Source organism: Cheilinus undulatus, linkage group 3 (assembly GCF_018320785.1).
Source record: "Cheilinus undulatus linkage group 3, ASM1832078v1, whole genome shotgun sequence".
Taxonomy (NCBI): Eukaryota; Metazoa; Chordata; class Actinopteri; order Labriformes; family Labridae; genus Cheilinus; species Cheilinus undulatus.
In genome coordinates this window covers 1,868,127-1,889,999 of record NC_054867.1, presented here as the reverse complement: position 1 = coordinate 1,889,999, position 21,873 = coordinate 1,868,127, and the positions used below count along the sequence as shown (strand labels likewise).

The 21,873-nt window shown below is 41.3% G+C and overlaps 1 protein-coding gene across 1 annotated transcript in view; it reads left to right on the top strand.

Moving 5' to 3' along the window:
- The window catches only part of LOC121506940 (metabotropic glutamate receptor 7), a 449,909-nt gene that overhangs the window by 211,149 nt on the left and 216,887 nt on the right, over positions 1-21,873 (top strand). The window contains exons 3-4 of the mRNA XM_041783000.1: positions 9,944-10,079; positions 10,343-10,497. Coding sequence (XP_041638934.1) covers positions 9,944-10,079; positions 10,343-10,497 — 291 coding nt within the window. The remainder of the gene's footprint in view (positions 1-9,943; positions 10,080-10,342; positions 10,498-21,873) is intronic.

Below are 21,873 nucleotides of genomic sequence, written 5' to 3'. Positions count from 1 at the left end.
CAGATCTGATAAAAATATACGCCTCTCTGCATGAGAGCATGTTACATAAGACTCCTAAATTTCATCCCGCCAAAGTAAAAGCTCTTTTCTGTCATCATTTTTTCTCCTCATGTATTTTGAAACAGATTTTCAAGTTTTGGAGCAGAAAACTTCAGCAGCAGGTTTTCATTCAGAGGAACAGAGAAAGTACATCAGAGAGCTTTTAAACCAAAACGCTGCTTCACTGAACCCTGAGGCTGAGAGGAGGAACCAGAACCAGACTGACACCTTCACTTCTTCTCTTTCATTGCTTCACACATCCTCTAAATGTTTACCTGCAACTACCAATCAGAAACAGGGAGAGGACGGACCAATCATGTTAGCTCTGCCTGTTGTTGCTGTGCTGTTCTCTTTTAATCTCACTAAGACAGTCCCAACATTCTATCACACACACACACACACACACCCACACACACATCCCAACACACACCCACACACACACACACACACAGTAAAAGTCTGTCAACAGGAATTATTAAAAATCTGTCAAAGAGAAAAAAGAGAATCCAGCGTGAATAATGTGTCTACTTTTTAAAGCCCAAATAAAGTCAGTTGGAGGAGCTGAGGTGGAGTTATACGGCGTGGAAGTGGACTGAGGGGTGTGTGTGTATGTGGTAGAATGTCTCTCTAAGGGGGTCCCATGGTAGAGTCCTGGATCCTAGACAAGCTTTAGTCCTATATCTGGTTTTGTTTTGGTTAATGTGAATGCAGGTGTACTGGACTGGGGCCACAGGCCAGCAGGTGAGGGGCATTTTCAGGAGTGCTTAGACTTAAATATTTGGATCATCAAACTAAAATGAGACAAAGATAACCTGAGAAAATACCAAAGTTGTTAAATGATGATCAGTTAATGTAAAAAAAGCCATCCAAACTGACCTGGCCCCATGTAAAAATCTTTATCTTCTTTATCTTTATCTTTGTCTGATATTAACATTAGTTTGATGACCAGAAACATTTAAGCCACAAATGTGCACAAAAAGAAAGAAATCAAAGGGGGCAGACAATTCTTCACAGCAGTGTTAAAATAATTTAAACCATTTTCACCAAATGTTTAAAATGTGCGCAGCATTTACAAAGCAGAGCGCTGATTTTAAAATACCTTCAGCCACACCTGTGCCTTTATTCCCTGGTTCTCGGTTAAAGGGTTAACCGTCTGCTGCAGACAGCGTCCCGTGGCGTGCTGATCTGCAGGAGACTGATGACGTTGTGATAGCAGCTCTGGATCTTTACGCCGTGTTCGATCTGGCGGTCGTTGTGAGCGTTCAGGCCTGAAAACACGCCGCTCTGACTCACTGCTCGACCTTGTGAGATGTGACACTCGCAGCCATAACTCCGACACTCGCCGCTGAGAGGGAAGGAGGCCATAACTCAGTCCACACATCTCCACACATCCGAGGGGAGGTGGACATAGTTGAAGTGAAGAATGATCACCAGGATCAATATTTAGTCATTGGTAATAAGGATAAATCCTGGGGCAGCGCCGCCGGCCATATGTCATCAAGGCTTAAAGAGTGGTGTCAGGGCGGGGATGGTCAGATCTCAGAGCTCCAGAGGAGAAGAGATCACTGAACTCAGCTGGTCAGGTAGACGAGAGCCAGGAGGAACAGGAAGAGCTTCAGCTTTAAATTCCTAAAATGTTTGGATGTCCTGATTCTGGCAGGACGGAGGATTAGGATGAAGGTCTAGATCAGTGTTACTCAACCAAAGAGCCAAACTGTTGAAAAATACATCGGCAAGAGGCACAACCTTAGTGGTGAAAAGTGGCAATTCAATTAATGAAAGGTGGCAAAAGTGGTCAAAAAGCAGCAAACACTGGGAGAAAAGTGGCAAAAAAGGGCAGAAAGTGGCAAAAATGGGTGGGAAGTGACCAAAAAATAAGTTAAAGGTGGCAAATAATTATCAAAAAGTAGCAAAAATCTGAAGAAAGTTGGGGAAAAATGACCAAAAATCAGAAAAAAAAGGTGGGAAAATGGGCCAAAAATGGCATTTGATTGCAAAAGGCAGCTTAAATGGGCAAGAAGTGGCAAAATAGGCAAAAAGGGGCAAACACTGAGGGAAAAGAAATGAGTGAAAAGTGACTCAAACGGGCAAAAATCAGAAAAAAGGGGGAACAGTGGCAATTAAGTGGAATTTAACTGCAAAAGGCAGCTTAAATGGGTGAGAAGTGGCAAAAAAAGGCAAAAATGGGGAGAAAAGCAGCAAACACTGAGAGAAAAGTGGCATGAAGGGCAGAAAATGCCAAAAAATGGGCGAGAAGTGGCAAATAAAAAAAAAAAAAGAAGTTACAGGTGGCAAAAAGGATCCAAAAGTGGCAAAAAACAAGTGAAAAGTGACTCAAACGGGCAAAAATCAGAAAAAAGGGGGAACCGTGGCAATTAAGTGGAATTTAACTGCAAAAGGCAGCTTAAATGGGTGAGAAGTGGCAAAAATAGGAAGAAAAGCGGCAAACACTGGCAGGAAAGTGGCAGAAAAGTGGCAGAAAAGGGCGGAAAGTGGCAAAATGGGTGAGAAGAGTTAAAAAGAATGATTTACAGGTGGCAAAAATGGTCCGAAAGCGTCAACACTGAAGCAAAAAAATGAGTGAAAAGTCTTTAAAATGGGCAAAAATCAGCAAAAAGGTGGGGACATGGGCAAAATGCATTAATGAGTGGCAAATGGGAAATAGGTGGCAAAAGGCAGCTTAAATGGGCAAAAAGGCAAAAAAAAAAAAAAAAAAAAAAAACGGGCAAAAAAATACAGAAAGCAGGATAAAAGTGTGAAACAGAGGTAGCAAACGTTAATAATGTTTCTAATTTAGACACAAAAGAGCCCCACGTTGAGTATCACTGGTCTAGATCCACCTTCAAACTGAGATTTAAAAACCAATCATTATGGGAAATCTCCCAGAATGCCTTGGGAATCATCAGCAACAATCTGATATCAGATTTTAAACTTGTTTCAGTGCATCATGGTTTTAAATGAACATAGAAAACCCCTCCTTCTAGAAATGTCCAGGATCCTGGTCTTGTCTGTTTCCATGGATACCGTCTAGGACTACTGATGACCAGGAACTATAGGGGTCAGCCCGTTTCATCATTACACCTGGAACTCTGTCTCCAGGAGGCGCTGGAAATGGAACGATCAAAGTTAGAAATGGGACGGCGTTGTGGTGACTGAGGGCTAGGGTACCTGGTCTAACGCTGAGTTCTGTGTACCTCAGAGGTCGGAGCAAAGACCCAGGTATTTGGGGATGCCTTGGGTGCTGACATAGGGATGGTTAGAGGTTGAAGAGCAGTCCACCTTCCTGTCAGACTAATCCATGGATCTGACTGTGAGGCTGAGATCCACCGCAGACTTGGACTCAAATGTGGGGTGATGGGTTTGTGAGCAGTGACTGTGCGGTGGTCCCGGTATCTGAGCATGTGGACTACAGTCAGAGTCTTTGGGTCCTTGGTCCTCCTGGTCTGGTGAGGCCTGGACGCTGACTGATGGCCAGAGGAGCCTATGGACCCCTGTGTGACTTCTCTCTGGTCTTTCATGCATGAAGCGTTAATCCTGGCTCAGCTGATCACCTGACTTCTTCTTCTTCTTCTTCCTCTTGGCAGATTTGGAACCCTTCTCTTTACTGTCAGAACGGTGCATGCCATTATTACACCTCAGTTTAAGGCAAACACACTCATGGGCTCAGCTCCTTCTGTCAGTTTTCAGCAGTATGAGGTTAAAATGTGGGTAAGGTGGGGCAGAGGGCAGACACCTGTGCTGGGGGCTCACTAATGCTGGGTGAACTACAGAGCCCTGTGTGTAAATATGTAGTTCATTTAGACTGGGACAGGTGACACCTGTCCTGTTGGATGCCAGAGGCTCCATGATGGCGGTCTGTGTTGCGTACAGTGTCTATGTCAGAGAAAAACTCTGAACAGACATGACAGCAGGAACAGCACTGATCACCGTGATGGATGCTTCATGCTCCAGCAGACGCATCACTAGCTGATCGATACAGCCCCGTCTGACCGTCCCGTCCTGGGTCTGCTCTCCTGCAGACGTTATGACAGTAATCTGTGAGGACGGGTCGATCTGACCCACGCTAACTCTTCTGTTTCCCTGACACCTTTATTAAAAAGACCAGTGCAGAGGCTCCAGCTCAGTCCCCTTAAACTTTATTTATATGGAACATTCTAGATATTTTTACCCCTTTAGACTTTACATGAAAAGAGATTTATATCGTATGTTTCTGTGCTAGTTGAAGGTCTTTAGAGATCTGGATCGTTTGTCTCAGCTCAGCAAAAACAGCCGGTCTGTTGGTTCCTAAACATTCTTCCAGTTTGATTTTTTTACTTAACAAATAAAGGAACAGTCTCTGAGATGAGAGCCAGCTCCCGTCATTCACTAAAGCAGGGCTGTCAAACTCAGACTTAGCAGGGGCCAGATTCTGGATCTAGGTCTAACCCGGGGGCCCACTAGGGTCAACACTAACCACAAACTGTCAACCTCGTTTTCACCAGTAACAACATTTGACAAAATCTGAGATAAAAAGTCCAACTTGTTAGTTCTAAAGGTCAGAACATGATAATAAAAATAGAAAAACAATGTTTTTAAAGAGCAAATACAAGAGGAGAAAGTTGAAATCAGACCTTTGGAAGGTCAAAATATGAGATAGAATTTGAAATTACAAGATTAAAAGTCAAATATGACTTAAAATCTTAAATTATGAGTCTGATAGTTCAAAATATGGGATTTAAAAGCCAAATTAGGGGTTGAAAATGTCAAAATATGAGCTTTAAAATTTAAAATATGTCTTAAATTTAAAATTATGAATCTAAAAGGTCAAAATACGATAGGGAAAGTCAAAATTCCAACTTCCAAAAGTCAAATTCCAATTCAAAATCACATTTAGAATTAAATGAAGGTAACAATAAAGTCTTCATGATATTGTAATTATTATAGATGCACCTGTTTGCCCTGTAATCCTTAACCCTTTCAGGTGAAACATCCTGTTTGTGGTGTTTTTGTCAGAGCCATATTTTTGGGTATCTGCAGTAGATTTTGGCTGAAATAGAATATTCTACATCCCTAACATGACTCCCCATGAGCTCAGCCTCATTCAGGTGTTGTGTTCAGGTTCCCCTGAACCTGCAAACGTCTCGAATAGATTCTCTAACTGCTTCAGAATTGTTTCTAAAGGAACTTGGATTTAAAGTCCTCATCTTCTGTGTGAATACAGAGATAAAAACTGTAAATATTAGTCGGACACTCTCAGGCGTGGACTAGATGAAGCTCTGATCCACTCAGGTGTAAATGTAAAACTGTGCAGAGTAAAGCGGAGCTCTGAGGTTTATTGACCACTGTCTGCTCCATGTTTTATTCATGCTCCTCTCCTCATACACATTTTTGATCTGCTCTTCTCAATGGAATATAAGATGAGGATTCACACTGATGTATTCAGCAGGCCTGCTCTGAGCTTTAAACACAGTCAACCTTCCTCTTCCTGATTGCCCTCCTCCTCCTCCTCCTCCTCCTCCTCCTCCTGTTATGGAGACAAACAGAAGAACTGAGGAGCAGAGGTCTCATTCTACTGTGGAGAGTTGATCCATTATTGAGGTTGATGTTAGCAGGTAAGGATGAAGCAGTGGCTTCAGGGATGTTTGATCATAGAAGAGGAGGACCAGAGTGGAGCAGGTGATGAATGGTCTGATGAGGAGGGACGAGGAACAGCTGATGACTAATCTTAACTGTAAAGATATGATCAGGTATTCATCATCATTCAAGATATGATAATAGATGATATGGATGCTTTAGAACAATAATAATTTCATTATTATTATTATTATTATTATTATTATTATTATTACTGTAATTTTAATAATAACAATAATAATAATAATAATTAGTATTATAATAACAATAATAATTACTGATTTAATAAAAACAGTAATTGTAAAATAAACTATTAAACATGGTACTGTTGGTCCTGAGCTGCTCTGATCCTTTATAGTAGATAATAATGTGAATGATGAGGTTTAAAGAGATCAAACATGGCTGCCAGATCTCTCCTTTAGAACCATGAAGAAGTCACAGACTCAGGTAAAAGTCTCCATCGTCTTTTCCTCCCTGAGACTTCGTGGCTCTAGTTTCCTCCTGATGAAGAGCAGAGAACATCCATCAGCTGTTAATGATGAGAAGAATCCGGAGCCCCACACATTTATTTTCCCACAAGTCTCTGAACGCTCGTGAGGCGGCGTGATGAGGCGATACATCAGCGGCACCGAGGAAGCTAATTAAGAAGGGCGGCCATCAGCTTCATGTTGGTCTCTGTCTCTGCTGGGAGGACCTGGTCTCTGAGACTGGTGGACTACACAAGGTCTGAGGAGAGACCAGGATCACTGAGGACCCAGACTCTGAGGCTGGTTTCAGTCCTAAATCTGTGTAAAGACCTGCATACCAGCAGAATCTAAACTTTATCAGTCTAAAACTTTGAACCACTCAGACTTTCTGTGTCGTGGTCGTGCTGCTGAAAGTCCTGACTTCCCCTCGGCGCTGACCCCGGCTGATCTCTCTAACTGGCACCGTTCCTGATCTCATTTGTGATTCTGGAGCCCCGACGACCTCTGACTCGCCCTCGTCTCGCCTCGCTGAAGCAGACGCTCGTAAAGGCCAAACTCTTTCTGCAAAGTCCTCACGCTGCTCATCACACGATCCACGTCTGGGGGCTGAATGTGGACTGGGGGGGGGGTTAAGAAGAGGTGGAGGACGTGGAGGAGAGCAGATTTAAAACGATTTTAGACTCATTAGCAAAATAAAACATCGACAGGTCAGTCTGCCACCAGATTGGCCGTTTGACCTCTAAGATTTCTGTTACATTTATTCTTCTTATTGATTCTTTTTAGGATCAAACGCAGATATTACAACTTTTACTTTATTGATTTGTTTCCTACCTTTTTATTACTACGTCGTTTCTTCAGTTTCCAGTTGCCTGAGCAATTTTTCAGATTTAATTTTTCTGATTGGAGCTTGTTTGTGCTCATGGAGGCTAAAAGATGTGATCAGAATCAAATCAAATCTGCACAGCATCCTCACACCTGTCAGATCTACCAACAGTTTGCAGGAGAAGAAGAAATTCTTCCTTGGCTTTGTTATAGATAAATCGCTGTCACGGTCTCATTTTTCCAGCTCCTCCCTGTATGAAAGCGTGGCTGTTCTCCTCTCTTGTCTGTTCCTGATATTATCTGATCAGTTCTCAGTTTTTTTAAGGGTTCGAGGAGAAACGCTGTCACAGCAGCAGATCAGCTTTGATTTGCTTCGCCATGTTTCTGTCCGGCAGACGTGCTCAGTGAGACAAAAATCAGCCCAAACAGAGCAGGACCATCAGATCCAGGGTCTTCATGATGCTGGTCTGAACAGCTACCAGCATAAACCAGCTCTCTGGATCAGAAGGAAACTTCTTCCTGAGTCTCTGGATCCAAATGAAGTGTTCACATGAAGCATTTTTGTCCAGACCAGGTATTCTGACATCAAGTGGTCCATGTAAATATAGCTATTGGAAAATTCATTCATTCCAGTGAAGAGAGATGCTCTGAGGTAAATACATCTGTACAGGGTGTACAGACTGAGCCAGGGTCACATCACACCGTACCACCCACATGGAAACGAGCGGCGTGAACGTTTATGACCTTCTCAGATCGACAGAGGAGAGTGCAGCATTTATCTGACAGTAGTTTCACCTCCAGTACTCCAGAGGACTCCAGCAGGCTACACGCTGTTCTTCCTCATGTTTCTCTGATATCACTGCCCCACACTGGAACCTGGACCAGACCATGGGTGTCAAACTCAAGGCCCGGGGGCCAAACCTGGCCCACGGAACGATCCTATCATATTTGTGTTTTAACTGGCCCACCAGTATGAGGTCTGCAGATTTCCCCCAGTATAAAAATGTGAACTTCAACTTGATTATTTTAAACATCCTTGTTAAGCCATAAGAATCTGAATTATTTGTGTTTTATTTCATATTTTCAATTTTGCATCTGAAGATTACGACTCAAACTTATGACTTTGACTTTTCATTTCATGCTTTGACCTTTTCAAGTCTTAATTTGGACTTTATCTGTCACATTTTTATCTTTTAGATTCACAATTTTAAATTTGAAATCATATTTTGACCCTTTCAACTCCTTACTTTGACTTTTTAATCCCATATGTTGACTTTTAAAAACATGATTTCAATTTTTTTCTCATATTTTGACATTTTAAATGAATTATTTTTACTTTTTCCATCATATTTTGACCTGTTACACTCCCAATTTTGAATTTAAGTCATATTTTTAACTTTTTAACACCTTATAGCCTGAAAATTCTCATTTTTTGTATCTGAAATGTTTATTTCACTTTCTACTGAGATCCAAAAAAATCCAAATTTCCATAAATTTAACACATATATATTTTTAGTCTCTCATTTGATACATCAGGTGTTTTTAGTAACTGATTATCCACTTGAGGGCATTTTTATCATTTATCAGAGTGTATTCTGAAGGTTTTTTTTAGTAAATTTTAATCATATTGATCAGATAGAGGTATCATAAAAGTATGTTTCAAATATGATACAACAGGCTTTAAGGAGTTAAGTCATCATTTTGAATTCTAGCTCATATTTTGACATTTTCAGCTCTTATTTTTTGGCTTTTTAATCCCATATTTGAACCACTTAGACTCACAATTTAGAATTTTAAGTCATATTTTGACCTTCCAAACTTATAATTTTAACTTCCTCTTCATATATTTGCTCTTTAAAACATTATTTTTCTATTTTTAATATCAAGTTCTGATCTTTTGAACTAATAAATTGGAATTTTTTCTCAGATTTGGGCCTTTAAACTTTTCATTTTTTCATTTTAATGATTTATCATCAGTGCTGTTTGTTTCATATTTTATTTCTGGTGAAATGGGGTTGAGTTTGGTCAAATGTTGACCCTGTTAGGCCCTCGGGTTAGACCTGAATCCAGGATCCAGCCCCTGCTGTGACTGAGTTTGACAGCCCTGGACCAGACCACAGAACCCAGGATTATTCTGGTGATGCCGTCTTTGTTAAATCCAGTACAGGTTCATTGCTGTGCGGGTTCCTTCGTTCCCAGTCCTCCATCTTAGTTGTTCACGTTGTAAATATTTGATGTTTAGCTGAAGATCTATGTTGTCCTGCCCTGGTGATACATCTGCTGCTTTTCTAATGTCTGTCTGCTTAACTGAGTCTGGTGCTGTTATTACTCCATCCATTAGGGGGCAGAGTTCTTATAAAGTCCATGTCAGAGGCTTGTTCCATGTTTTGGTCTTACTTGAGTCTGCTTGTTCTGCCACACCGCCATGCTTAGACTGATGTGACACTGATTTGGTTGTTTGGGATTGTTTTAATGGTATTATTTTAGGATTGGCTACAGAGGAGGACATCTACCTAGTCTGTCCGGATTATTCTGATCATCTGTCCATGGTCCTGATAGATACCTGACCCTGGGACACGGTAAAACCTCCTATATTCAGTTCTGGATCAGCAGGAAGTGATGGTGTAACGGCTTTAAAAAGGGACTTCTCTAAAAGCTGCTCATGTTTTTGTACGCTGACATTTCTCCAGAGCAGCACGGCGTGAGCGTGCGGCTCTCACAGCGTCTCTCGTCTCAGTGACCGGCGCCGAGTTTCTGTGAATTCATCAAATGTCAGCGAGAGACGCCGCTACTTTTTCCTCCTTTTAACTTCTCTGATTGCTGCAACTTTTCTGCTGCTTCAACCTTTTAGAGAGGAACCTTTAAGGATGTTTCCTAAAGGTTAAAGTCAGCGGGGATCGAATCACTAACGACCTTTTTTTAGATGCTCCCTTCAAAATAAAGTCTCTGAACTCAGTGATCAGGGTGGTTAACATGCTGATACTTCCTGTGTCTCTCCTCAGGTGGGATCTGTATCGCCCAGTCTCTGAAGATCCCTCACGACCACAAACCCTCAGACTTCGATAAGATCATCAACCTGCTGCTGGACACCCGCTACGCCCGCGCCGTCATCCTGTTCGCCTCCGATGAGGATATCAGGTAAAAAATACACTAAACAAACACATGACACATGACATTTGGGAGGCATAGAAGTAACAGGAAGTGATGTAACAGAATTAATGTAGTTAACACAACATCAGGGATCAAAATAACCTCATCAGACGTGTATTCAATGAAACTATAAAAGAGGCGTTCATCTCTGCAGCTAGAATTTAACCTCTGTGATCAGATCTGGACTCAGCCACTATTTTCATCAACAGATTTGTAGACTTTATGTGATTCTGTATGTTTTTGGACTCCAGGGGAATCCTGAACGCCAGCAAGCGAGCCGACCAGGTGGGTCACTTCCTGTGGATAGGCTCTGACAGCTGGGGGGCCAAAAACAGTCCCATCCACCAGCTGGAGGACGCCGCTGTGGGTGCCATCACCATCCTGCCCAAGAGAGCCACCATCAGCGGTGAGTTCACCATGAACTGGTTTATAACTCTGATCTTCTTAGATCATCAGTGAGGGCGATTCCCTCCTTTCTCCCTCAGAGAGGGTCTTTGATGAAGATGATCTCCTCTTCGTCATCAGCCACCAGAGCTGCTCTGTCTGCAGGGATCTGACTCACTCTCTGCAGGGTTAGATTACAGTTTGGCTCTGTTTTGCTCCGTCCTGGGACGCTCTGCAGGCCTTCACCTGAGGTGGATTTAGATCTGGAGAACAGGACTGATATTAGTCAGGACAGATTTAAGAGTGGGGGGTTTGCACGGTGGTGCAGGGGTTAGCGCTGTCGCTTCATAACAAGAAGGGTCCTGGTTCCTCTCTGTGCAGAGTTTGCATGTTCTCCCCATGCATGCGTGGGTTCTCTCTGGGTACTCCAGCTTCCTCCCACCTCCACAGACATGCTCGTTAGGTTAAATGGTGACTCTAAATTGACTGTAGGTGTGAGTGTGCCTGGTTGTCCTTGTACCCCGCCTCTCGCCCAATGACAGCTTGGATAGGCACCAATGCCCCCGCGACCCCCAACGGGATAAATGGTGTAAAAAAAAGGATGGATGGGTTTGTTTACCTTTAGCATGGTCAATAATTCTGACACCAGTGGTGATTCATGGGACATTTTTATGAGCTCATTGTTGGATATGAAATACTGATGTCACTGATGATAAAACGTGAAACTGTAGAAGGCATATCATTCAGAACCATGTCTATAGGTACCACCTCTCTCCTCTAAAACGACTCTGATTGGTCCGTCATTCTCTGACCAGGAACAAGATCAGACTGAAGCTTTGAGAGATGGATCCACCTGAGGACAGTCCTTCATTTCTGCATGGTTTTTAAAATACCACATTTAGACAGACCTGAGATCATCAGATCAGCTGATCAGAAGGAACCTGCCGTCTGCCTCAGCTGTCCTGTAAGAGCAGAGCGGTGGAGACGGCTTCATCCATTCTAATGACGGCGTTTAGATCAGCGTTACTCAACCCTGCTCCACCAAAGAGCCAAACTGTTGAAAAATACCTCTGCAAGAGCCACAATCTAAGAGGAGAAAGGGGGAAAAGTGGGTGAAAGTGGCAGCAAAATTAAGTTCAAGGTGGCAAAAATGGTCAAAAAGCAGCAAACAAGTGGTAAAAATGGGTGAAAAAGGGGCAAAGTAGGCAGAAAGTGGTCAAATTGGGTAAGTAGTGACAAAAAATAAAAATAAATATGGCAAAAATGAGTGAAGATTGACTAAAGCAGGCAAAAAGCTGCAAGAAATGGTGGCAAAAATGGGGGAAGGGGCATTTCATGGCAAAAGGCATCTTAAACGGGCAAGGTGGCAAAAAAAGGGGGAAAAATAGCAAAAAGCAGGATAAAAGAGGCAAACACTGGTGAAAAGGGCAAAATGGGATAAAAGTGGCAAAAAAGGGGCAAAAATAAGTGGCAAAAGTGGGTTTAAGGTAAAAACTGTTTAACGGTGGCAAAAAAAAGGAAAAACAGGCAAAATTTTCAAAAAAGGGCAATGGAAACATGCAGACAAAAATGACTGGCTGAAGATTAAAGCCTACTGTAGAAGAATGGGAAACAAACTGATTAATGTGACCTTTAAATTGATCATTTCTGAAGTCAAAGTTTCCTTTTTTATTGTTTTCTGGGGGAATAATGTTTCAGATTAAGAAGTTAAAGAGCCACAGATCATCCTAACAAACCAGGCGTTGAGTTTCAGTGGTTTAGACCACAGAGAGGCTGTGGTCTCAGAGATAAACGTGCCTTCGTTGTTCCACTTCAGTAAAAATGAAGATTTGTGACTTCAGTGTTCTGGTAGTCTGAGGCACAAATACGACAGAGAAGTCAAACAGTTTTTAATCTCTCAATCCTCCTGAACACAAATGAAAGCTCATCAGACTGTAAATGTTTGTTATCACTGTGTTTCTTCTGTTTCTTTAAACCCTCTGCTGTGTTTTAAAATGTTCACGCTAAGAAGATATCTGGGATAAAAACGTCTGCTGTGAGGATCAGTCATTAAAAACTGAGTTTGTGAATAAAAACCCTGAAGGACTCTGAGACTGAGAAGGGTCTGATGAAACCAAGACTGGAACCAGGCACCGCTCCTCACCTGTCCAGTACCATCCCAACACTGAGGCATGGTGGTGGCAGCATCATGCTGAGGGGGTGCTTCTCAGCTATAAGGACTGAGAGACTGGACAGGACCTCAGACTGGGCTGAAGGTTCACCAACATGACAGTGACCCTAAGACCACAGCCAAGACCACACAGGAGTGGATTAGAGAAGACTCTGAGGGGCCAAGGGGGACCCGGCTACAGCTCTGGACCTGAACCCTATCCAACATCTCTGTAGACCTGGAAGCATCTGTCCACACACGGTCCCCATCTAAGCTGACTGAGCCTGAGAGGATCTATGAAGACGATTGGCAGAAAATCCTCCAATGAGCTTGTGGGCTCGTTTTCAGGAAGACTGGAGGCTCTAATCCCTGCCAGAGGAGCTTCAGCTGAGATCTGAGAAAAACTGAATACTGATGACTGTGATATTTCAGGTTTTATGTTTAAAACATTTTAAAAATGTTCAGACTTCCCTGTCATGATGGGATTCTGAGTTTAGATTAAAGAGAAAAAATGAATTTAATCCACCGTACCATCAGGATGAAACAGAACAAAATAAAGACTAGTGAAGGATGTCTGCAGGTTTTCTGAATGAGGCAGCAGTCTGCAGAGATACCACAGGGTTAAAAATGTAAATAATATAATATTTTACATAAATTAAAAATGTGAAAAATATTTCCATGTAGTTTTATATGAATGACTCACAGAGGATATGTTTTTGTCCTGATCGGTTTATAATGGGAGCAGAACAGATTTTACCCATTAAAGATGAAACTGGAATATAAATGTTCATGAAGAAAAAATAACTTCTAAAAAAACCACGCCGTATGCAGTGACACTGATAGAATTAATGAAAATGAAAGTGAAAAATTCACCTTTATGGACAAAAATGTCCAGAGTGATATCTGAGGCTTAAACCCGAGTCTCCTGTGAGTCCAGGAGGACCAGACTGGATCTGGTCTAACCTTGGATCCGTCTTTGCTTGGTGAACTTTTAAACTCTCTTCCTTGGCTGTGCTCCTTGATAGCTGCTGTTTTAACTGATGATTTATCTAAAGTGATGTTTTCAGAGCTGTAGGGGAGAATCCTGGGCCGTGACGGGCGTCTCTATGGGGACGGGACACCCATTCAATCAGAGAGAACAGGAGAAGAAGAGGATGATGGGTTTATGAGGAGAGTTAAGGAGATATTCATCCAGGAGGATGGCTCGAATATTAGCCGGCCTCTTATGTGGCGGAGTTTAATGAACCCCACAGAGACTGAGCCATGTTCTGGTGCTTTAATGGTTTAACGCTGAGGTCAGAGGTCAGAGGTCAGGGTGTTCTTGTCATGATGGTGGCTGTGTCTGATCAGCTGATCACTCAGGATTTCACTCATGCAGAGCTCTCTGTGCTCTCAATGGTTCATTCCACTCAGAACAAATCCAAGACATCAGACAGGAGTCAAAGATGTCGGACTTCCTGTTGGGATGGCGTGAGGCGTCTCTGACCTGGTTATCGATCACTATGACATGAATGACACTGAAACCTTCCGGCTGTCAGGTCGGGGTCTAAGATCAGATCGTCTCCTTCTGTGGAAGGACGGCTAACGTTAGCCAAAATCACAGTCATAGCATCGGTAATATTTTCAACTACCTTAACAAGTTTATCGAGAATGAGTGTAGGACTGGCTGCTACTGATTCTTAATACCATTAAACCTCTGCAAAATATTCCCACCATGCCTAGGCAAAAAAATTGGTTAAAAAAAAAAAAAAGTGGGCAAATAATGAGTTGAAATTGGCAAAAACCTGTTGAAAGTGTCAAAACAGAAATGGAATTGGCTTACAAGCGGTCTAAAAGGGTAAATGTTGTCAAAAGATGGTAAAAAGGGTTAAAAGTGATTTAAAAAACTAGAAAAATTGGGCAAAAAAGTGCTCAAAGGCAAAAGGTGGCTTAATAGGGTTGAAAGTGTCAAAAAGGTGGCAGTATAGATCACAAATGGCAGAAAACTGGCAAAAAAAGGGTTTAAGTCGCTAAAAGGTGGTAAGAGGGGTTAAAAGTGATTAAAAAAGGCTTAAATTGGGCAAAAAAAGTGGCTAAACAAAGACAAAAGTGGGCAAAAATTGGCAAAAAGGTTGCATAAATGGGTTAAATGTGGCAAAAAGTTCCCAAAAGTGGCAAAAATGTGTCCAAAATAGTAATAAGAAGTGAAGAAAAAGGCCAAAAAAAAAAAAAAAAAAAAAAACGTTTAATTTGTCAGAAGTGGTAAAAGTGGCTAGAGAAATTGTTTTAGTTGGTTTAAATGTTTGTAATTGAATGAATCATTTTAACAACAATTTGAACCCAAAAATAGCTCGCCATGCTTTTCAGCTCTTAACGAGCTAACTGTTAGCCAGGATGCTAGCACCAATGCTACTGATCCCACACACACACACTGATATCATCAATAAATCATAACTGGGGAGGTCCCATTATCTGGGGGTTTTCAGGGGTCCACCTGGACCTCGGGCAGGCCTGGTTACAGGACCTAAAGTTGTAGTAAAAGCATACTGTACAGATTCCCCCCTTAAGGCTCACTAGTGTCCCCTGCCACTCCATCTGAGAACCGCTGATGTAGAGGATGATGGTTCGCTGAACAAGACAGTCTGGTATCTGAGCATGTGGACTACAGTCTATGGACCCTTGGCCCTCCTGGTCTTTACTCTTGTGAGGCCTGGATGTTGGTCAGAGACTTCCTGTCTCCTGCTCATCTTTGGGCATCGTTGTTAGACCGTGTCTGATGCTGGACCATGTACCTGGGTCTCCACTCCTCCTGGTTCTAAATGTGGTAGAAAGTTGTGATTCCATTCATCAGGACTCTTTTCTGATAGTTTTATTATGATCATCTTTAAATCTTTCTACAGTTATCTACCTGCAGGATTAATTGGGATTAATTAATTACACAGCCTAAATTAACCCTTTATGACCGACCACAGAACAGCTCCTCCAGCATGTCTTCACATTTTTACATGATGTATTTAATTGGCTACCCACCTTATCTCTATGCCCCATGATTCTTTGCGTGAAAAATGGGCGCAGCGTCCGCTGCGTTCAATCTAAATGGGACTTTGCACAGAAACGAGATGCTGAAAGTGATTTTTAAAGCAATTTTGATACCAAGATACGTGAACTTCTGCTGCTTCACCCCAAACAGGATAACGTTGTTTTTTCTCCGCCCTCTTCTAAAGAGCACAAGTGACGACATTACCTCAGATAACCTAGACCGGCATATTTAAAGGTTTTAAAGAGACGATCACGTTCCTTTAAAGGAGTCTGGACTCCACCCTCTGATAAATCTCCAGTTTGTGGGGTTGCTGAAATGTTCATTTCACAAACTAATACCTCTGAAAATGTGGGAATTATATTCATAAAACCAAAGAATCCAAATGTGTAACTTTGTCACGTTATTGGTACCACAAACTGAATATTACAGAAAATATGATTTCAAACTTTCAGTTCATATTGATTTAACAAAAATGAAGCAGTATTTATCACAGCAAATATTTCTTTGATTCAGAACAACCACTGTTGACGCTGAATCTCTCTGGTAGGCCCTTGGAAGAATCACGTTTTTGCTATTATTGTTATTCTACTGGAAGTTCCACCGCCATCCACAGCTGCACTAGACCCCCAGGAATAATGTGTATCTACCTTATTTACAGCTTACAATACAAACAGTGTGAACATGTGATTACAAAATAAACTAATATTTACAAATTCAAGGTGAAATCCTGTTGAAACAACTGTCGTTCTTTGTTAGCATCTATCGTTAGCTGCTGCACTAGAATACATGTATTTAATGTTCTTCTGCTTTAGCATCAGAAGTTTCATCCATGTTCAGATTTATGATAGCGGCCCAGGAATAAGGTGGATACATCAACACAACTATCACAACCCTAACTTTACTGATATGTATGTGATAAGTCCATAGCAGCGAATTAAATTGCTCAAAAGGGCAAAAAAGAAAAAAAAAACACAAGAAAAATGAAAATCATTTTTCATTCTTTTTTGAAATATTTTCCTAAACACAGATGTCACAGCTGTGATTGTCAAAAAGTTGACGAAGATGAATTTTAATTTTTTAATAAACTATTTACGGTAGTGAAATCGAATCTCTAAGGTGCCTGATACTTCTGAACAAACGTATGTCTGCAGAAGTCCACGCTGGAACAATAACAAGTGTAACCTCCAGAAACAGCAGGGTTACTGTCCAGATTATGTTCTGTTGTTTCTGATGTGAGTGCTTCGAACTACATTTCTGCAGAAGAAGAAGGATATTTCTAGAAGGCAGCAGAACTCTGGATCACACTGACTGTGTGATATGTTAGTGTTACTCCTCTGGTTTTATATGCAAAAAAAAATATTGCTCTGTCTCATGTGGTTACAATTACACCCACGGTTAAAAAAAGACATGTAAATGGGAGCGCCGGCGGTCCAGCAGGTTTTAAAGGGTTAATTAGAGTGTTTGAATGAACTTAGAGCTCCAGTTCTAACAGATGAGTGATGATGTGGTTTCTCACAGCGATGCAGGCGGCGGTTTAAAGCTGCAGTGCTGATTTCAGACTTCACAGGTGAACTGAGGAACATGAGGACAGATGGTCACAGGAAGTTTACTCTCCTTTTTCCTCTCTCTGAGGATAATGGCCGCTCTCATGTCCTACCAGCTGTGGAGAAATATGAGTAAGCAATCATCAGACAGGAAGTATGTGAAGTAATGTTTGGTGCTTTTTAACGATGAAGTTCCAGACTACTACAGCCCAGGACGGCCCATCATCTCCACATCCATCTGCTCTGGTTCCCATCCCCTCATCCCTCAACCTTAAACTCCCCTCTCAGTGCTGAACTGTTCCAATCACGTCTTTATCAGTGTGCTCTTTATGGCTGAACTTTACTGTTTAACCTCGTTACCTGTGGCTTTCGTCTCTCATCATCTTTGAAATTTTCCCTCCTTCCTTTTTCTGCCGTCCCATCTTTTTTGTCTTAAAGCTGCGGTTAAAAACAGCTCATATTATATAAACAGAAAGAGTTAAAGAGAGGGAGCCCACAGCCAGGAGGAGGAGGAGGAGGAGGCAACTAGATTTGTTTTGACTCCTCTTCCTCTCAGGAAAGCATCATGTGACCCGGAGAGACTTCCTGATCTTGCGGCTTCACTTCACAAACTATGAAAGTGAACACAAAGTTCTCCTCCACGCCTCTGAGAGCGACACTCCAGGTCTGACTGCAGGCGAAGACTGAGTGAGAGTTTACAGAGGAGATGGCTGCCTCCTCCTCCTCCTCCTCCTCTTCCTCCTCCTCCTCGTCTTTGTTTTGAACACAGATCTGCTCGCTCTCAGGAGAACGTTTAAATCCGTCTGAGTTATAAAAACATGATCATTCGTCCTCCTTCACAGACATCAGGACTCACAGATAAATCCTCTTTACATAACCAGGAAGGAAACATTTTCCTGAACGGAGGAAAGGTTGGAACGTTTCCTGGCTGCAGAGGTGAGAAGAACAAAGATGTTTGACTGGGAGCAGACGCTTTCTACCCCTCTATTTATGACATCTTACATCACAGCGCCGTCTCTGCGGCTGTTTACCTGACTTATGCTGCAGCTTATTTTAACTCTGTTCAGGAAAAACTAAACGGTAATCTAGTTCATGTTCCCCACAGGAAGTCAGCAGCACGAAGGCTTTTAGAGAGATGGAGGACTTCATTTAGGATTTAGACTCTGAGCATCAGCTCTGTCCTGAACCAGCAGCTTCAACTCTAAAACAGTTCTACCTGTACGGCCAGGATCACCTGGACAGCTCTGAGAATCTGTAATAATCCTGAGGGAAGCCATGTTTTAATCCAGTGTGACTGAACCTAGGACCTTTATTTGTAAAGTTATAACTGCAGGGTAGACTGGTTGGAGCATTTCACAGACAACAGATTTAACATTTGAAACCAAATATTAAAAATTAGGAAACAAAACAATTTAATGACAGTGAACAACATGTGACAAAAACGTCCCATCCTTGACTCGTTCAGAATAGGGCTGTCACGATATCAGATTTTCACTTCATGATTACCGTGGGCAAAAAAATGTCACGATAACGATATTATCACGATATCGATAAAAATATAAATAATAATGGGACAATTAATCAAATTTGTCTTTAACTTTATTTATGTTGTGTTCCCTCTTTTGGCAGATGAATTACACTAAAATACCTGTCTAAGGAAGTACTGCAGCTGTTGTGTCATTGCGGAGGGTCATATTTCTTTAAAAATGCAGAAATATTAATGTAACGTTTTTATTCATTCTGTAGCATGTGCTTTTAAGCTTTTCAAAGTTAAAAAAAAAAAAACAAAAAACATCTGATTTGGGTTTTTTCACTTTGGCAACAAGAATGAAATTTCCATGTTGTGATCAGCAGGGTCAATCTGTTTATCAAAATCAGAGATATTTCTTTTTACATTCATCAGTTATCAGAGATAACGCACTTTCACCAGAGGTAAAGATTCAGGGCTTTTGAGTTAACATTAGGGGCATAGACCCCACGAGCCCCCCCATGGGTCCCCCTCTGACTGATAAACTTACCCACCACACAGGATTTACATTGTCATAATGCCAACAACAGTGTCAGAAACGTAGGGTTGTAAACATTTAAGGAAATAATTAATTACAGACATATTTCAAGAGCATCTGCAGCAGTTTTTAACCAGAATGATCCTGTTAGCTCTACTAAAAGAACTGAGTTAGATGGCTGCGTTGGGATCAGGTCTGAATTTAATTTTTGCACTAAAACTGTTTAAGTTAGTAAACAAGGCACAGTCTATAAATGTGCACAGAAGCTTTAACGCTCCTCAGCGCTGCAGACAGTATAAGTGTCTCTACTGCTCTGATGACACACAGGAAGACACTGGCACAGAGATTCTGAGCCAACATGCTGTTATTTGAGGGGAAATTCCTTCTATCCATAAAAATTGGCCTCTTTTCATAAAGCGTTTAATTTACGGACAAGGACAGGAACAGAGAGGAGCAAACAGAGTAAAAACGAACCCTCAGAGAGATCTGACGGAGCGCTGCGCTCTTTGGCACTCGCAAACAATGATCAGAAAAATAATCCTACCTACGGCTTAAAAACAAAGGATGTAGTCTGTAGATATCACCCTGATGTTACTCTTATTAATACTGCCCAGTTAATTAGCCCAGGCTGCCAGCTACCGATGTTTTTGGAGCGTTGTAGCTGACGAGGATGTGAGACTTTTTTTGTGCTTCATTCAGTGAGAAAACTTGGTTTAGAACAGTGAAAAAAACTTGTTTGTCAAGGGCAGTGCTCAAGTGAGCGCAGTATTATAATTTCTTAACCTGAACACAGCTTCTGTCATTCTGTGCATTACATGGATGGTCAGACTTTAGGAGGAATTGGACACGCATGTTGTGCGTTAAGGTGAGAGAGAGGGATGGCACACACCGCACCAGCAGGTGTTAATGATCAGGAAATCAGGGGGAATGGGCAGGTAGGGTGTTAGCTGTCCGACGCAGGCTCTATCTCTACATCCTGTCCGTTAAGAGCTGTGTGAACGAGGAAAAAGAAAACTTGTGTTCTCTAGAGGCTGGACAGTTTCAGAACAAGGGGTGCAGAGGTTAGAGGAGAGCAGAAGTTGAAGATCTGTTACATTGATGGGCTTATTAAAAATGTTCAGGGCTCGTGACGGCGCTGGAGTGGCACTGGATCATTTACACGATATCATCATATGCACGTTTTTAACACGATATTGAAATTTTGTTTTTTAATACCACGGTTATCGTCAATACCGGTATACCACGACAGCCCTAATTCAGAACAAAGACTTAAGTTCAGACTCATCAATATCATCATAAATAAAATGTCAGTTTTCTGGACTAGCCTGGATATAAAAGACAAGGATGGAATGTTTCATAGACGTTAAAGATGACATCATCTTCAAAGACAAGGATGGAATGTTTTATAGACATTAAAGATGACATCATCTTCAAAGACAAGGATGGAATGTTTTATAGACATTAAAGATGACATCATCTTCAAAGACAAGGATGGAATGTTTTATAGACATTAATGATGACATCATCTTCAAAGACAAGGATGGAATGTTTTATAGACATTAAAGATGATGTCATCTTCAAAGAGAAGGATGGAATGTTTTATAGACATTAATGATGACATCATCTTCAAAGACAAGGATGGAATGTTTTATAGACATTAAAGATGACATCATCTTCAAAGACAAGGATGGAATGTTTTATAGACATTAATGATGACATCATCTTCACAGACAAGGATGGAATGTTTTATAGACATTAAAGATGATGTCATCTTCAAAGACAAGGATTGAATGTTTTATAGACATTAATGATGACATCATCTTCACAGACAAGGATGGAATGTTTTATAGACATTAAAGATGACATCATCTTCAAAGACAAGGATGGAATGTTTTATAGACATTAAAGATGATGTCATCTTCAAAGAGAAGGATGGAATGTTTTATAGACATTAAAGATGACATCATCTTCAAAGACAAGGATGGAATGTTTTATAGACATTAATGATGACATCATCTTCAAAGACAAGGATGGAATGTTTTATAGACATTAAAGATGACATCATCTTCAAAGACAAGGATGGAATGTTTTATAGACATTAATGATGACATCATCTTCACAGACAAGGATGGAATGTTTTATAGACATTAAAGATGATGTCATCTTCAAAGACAAGGATGGAATGTGTCATAGACATTAAAGATGACATCATCTTCAAAGACAAGGATGGAATGTTTCATAGATATTAAAGATGACATCATCTTCAAAGACAAGGATGGAATGTTTCATAGACATTAAAGATGACATCATCTTTAAAGACAAGGATGGAATGTTTATTACACATTTAGCAGGGCTGAAACAGAGGGGTTTTTAGACATGCAGGAATCCAATACTGGAGTGTTTTTTTTAGCAACAAACTTCACAGGTGTGTTTTGGGGAACTCTGAGACTGATATAAACTTGTCTTTAAAGGGTAAAATATGTCCCTTTTAAATGGTGATATTTGTGGAGCTGTCTGAGGAAGACAGACCAGGTTCACTGTGACAGACCAGACTGAACCAAACGGACCACATGTGAGTGTTCTTCCAGTCTTATAACCAATGTTGGTGTCATTTCTGCATTAGCTTTTCAAACTGTTTTCCTGAATGTGTCCCTACCGTCAGGACTCAACAGAAGCTCAG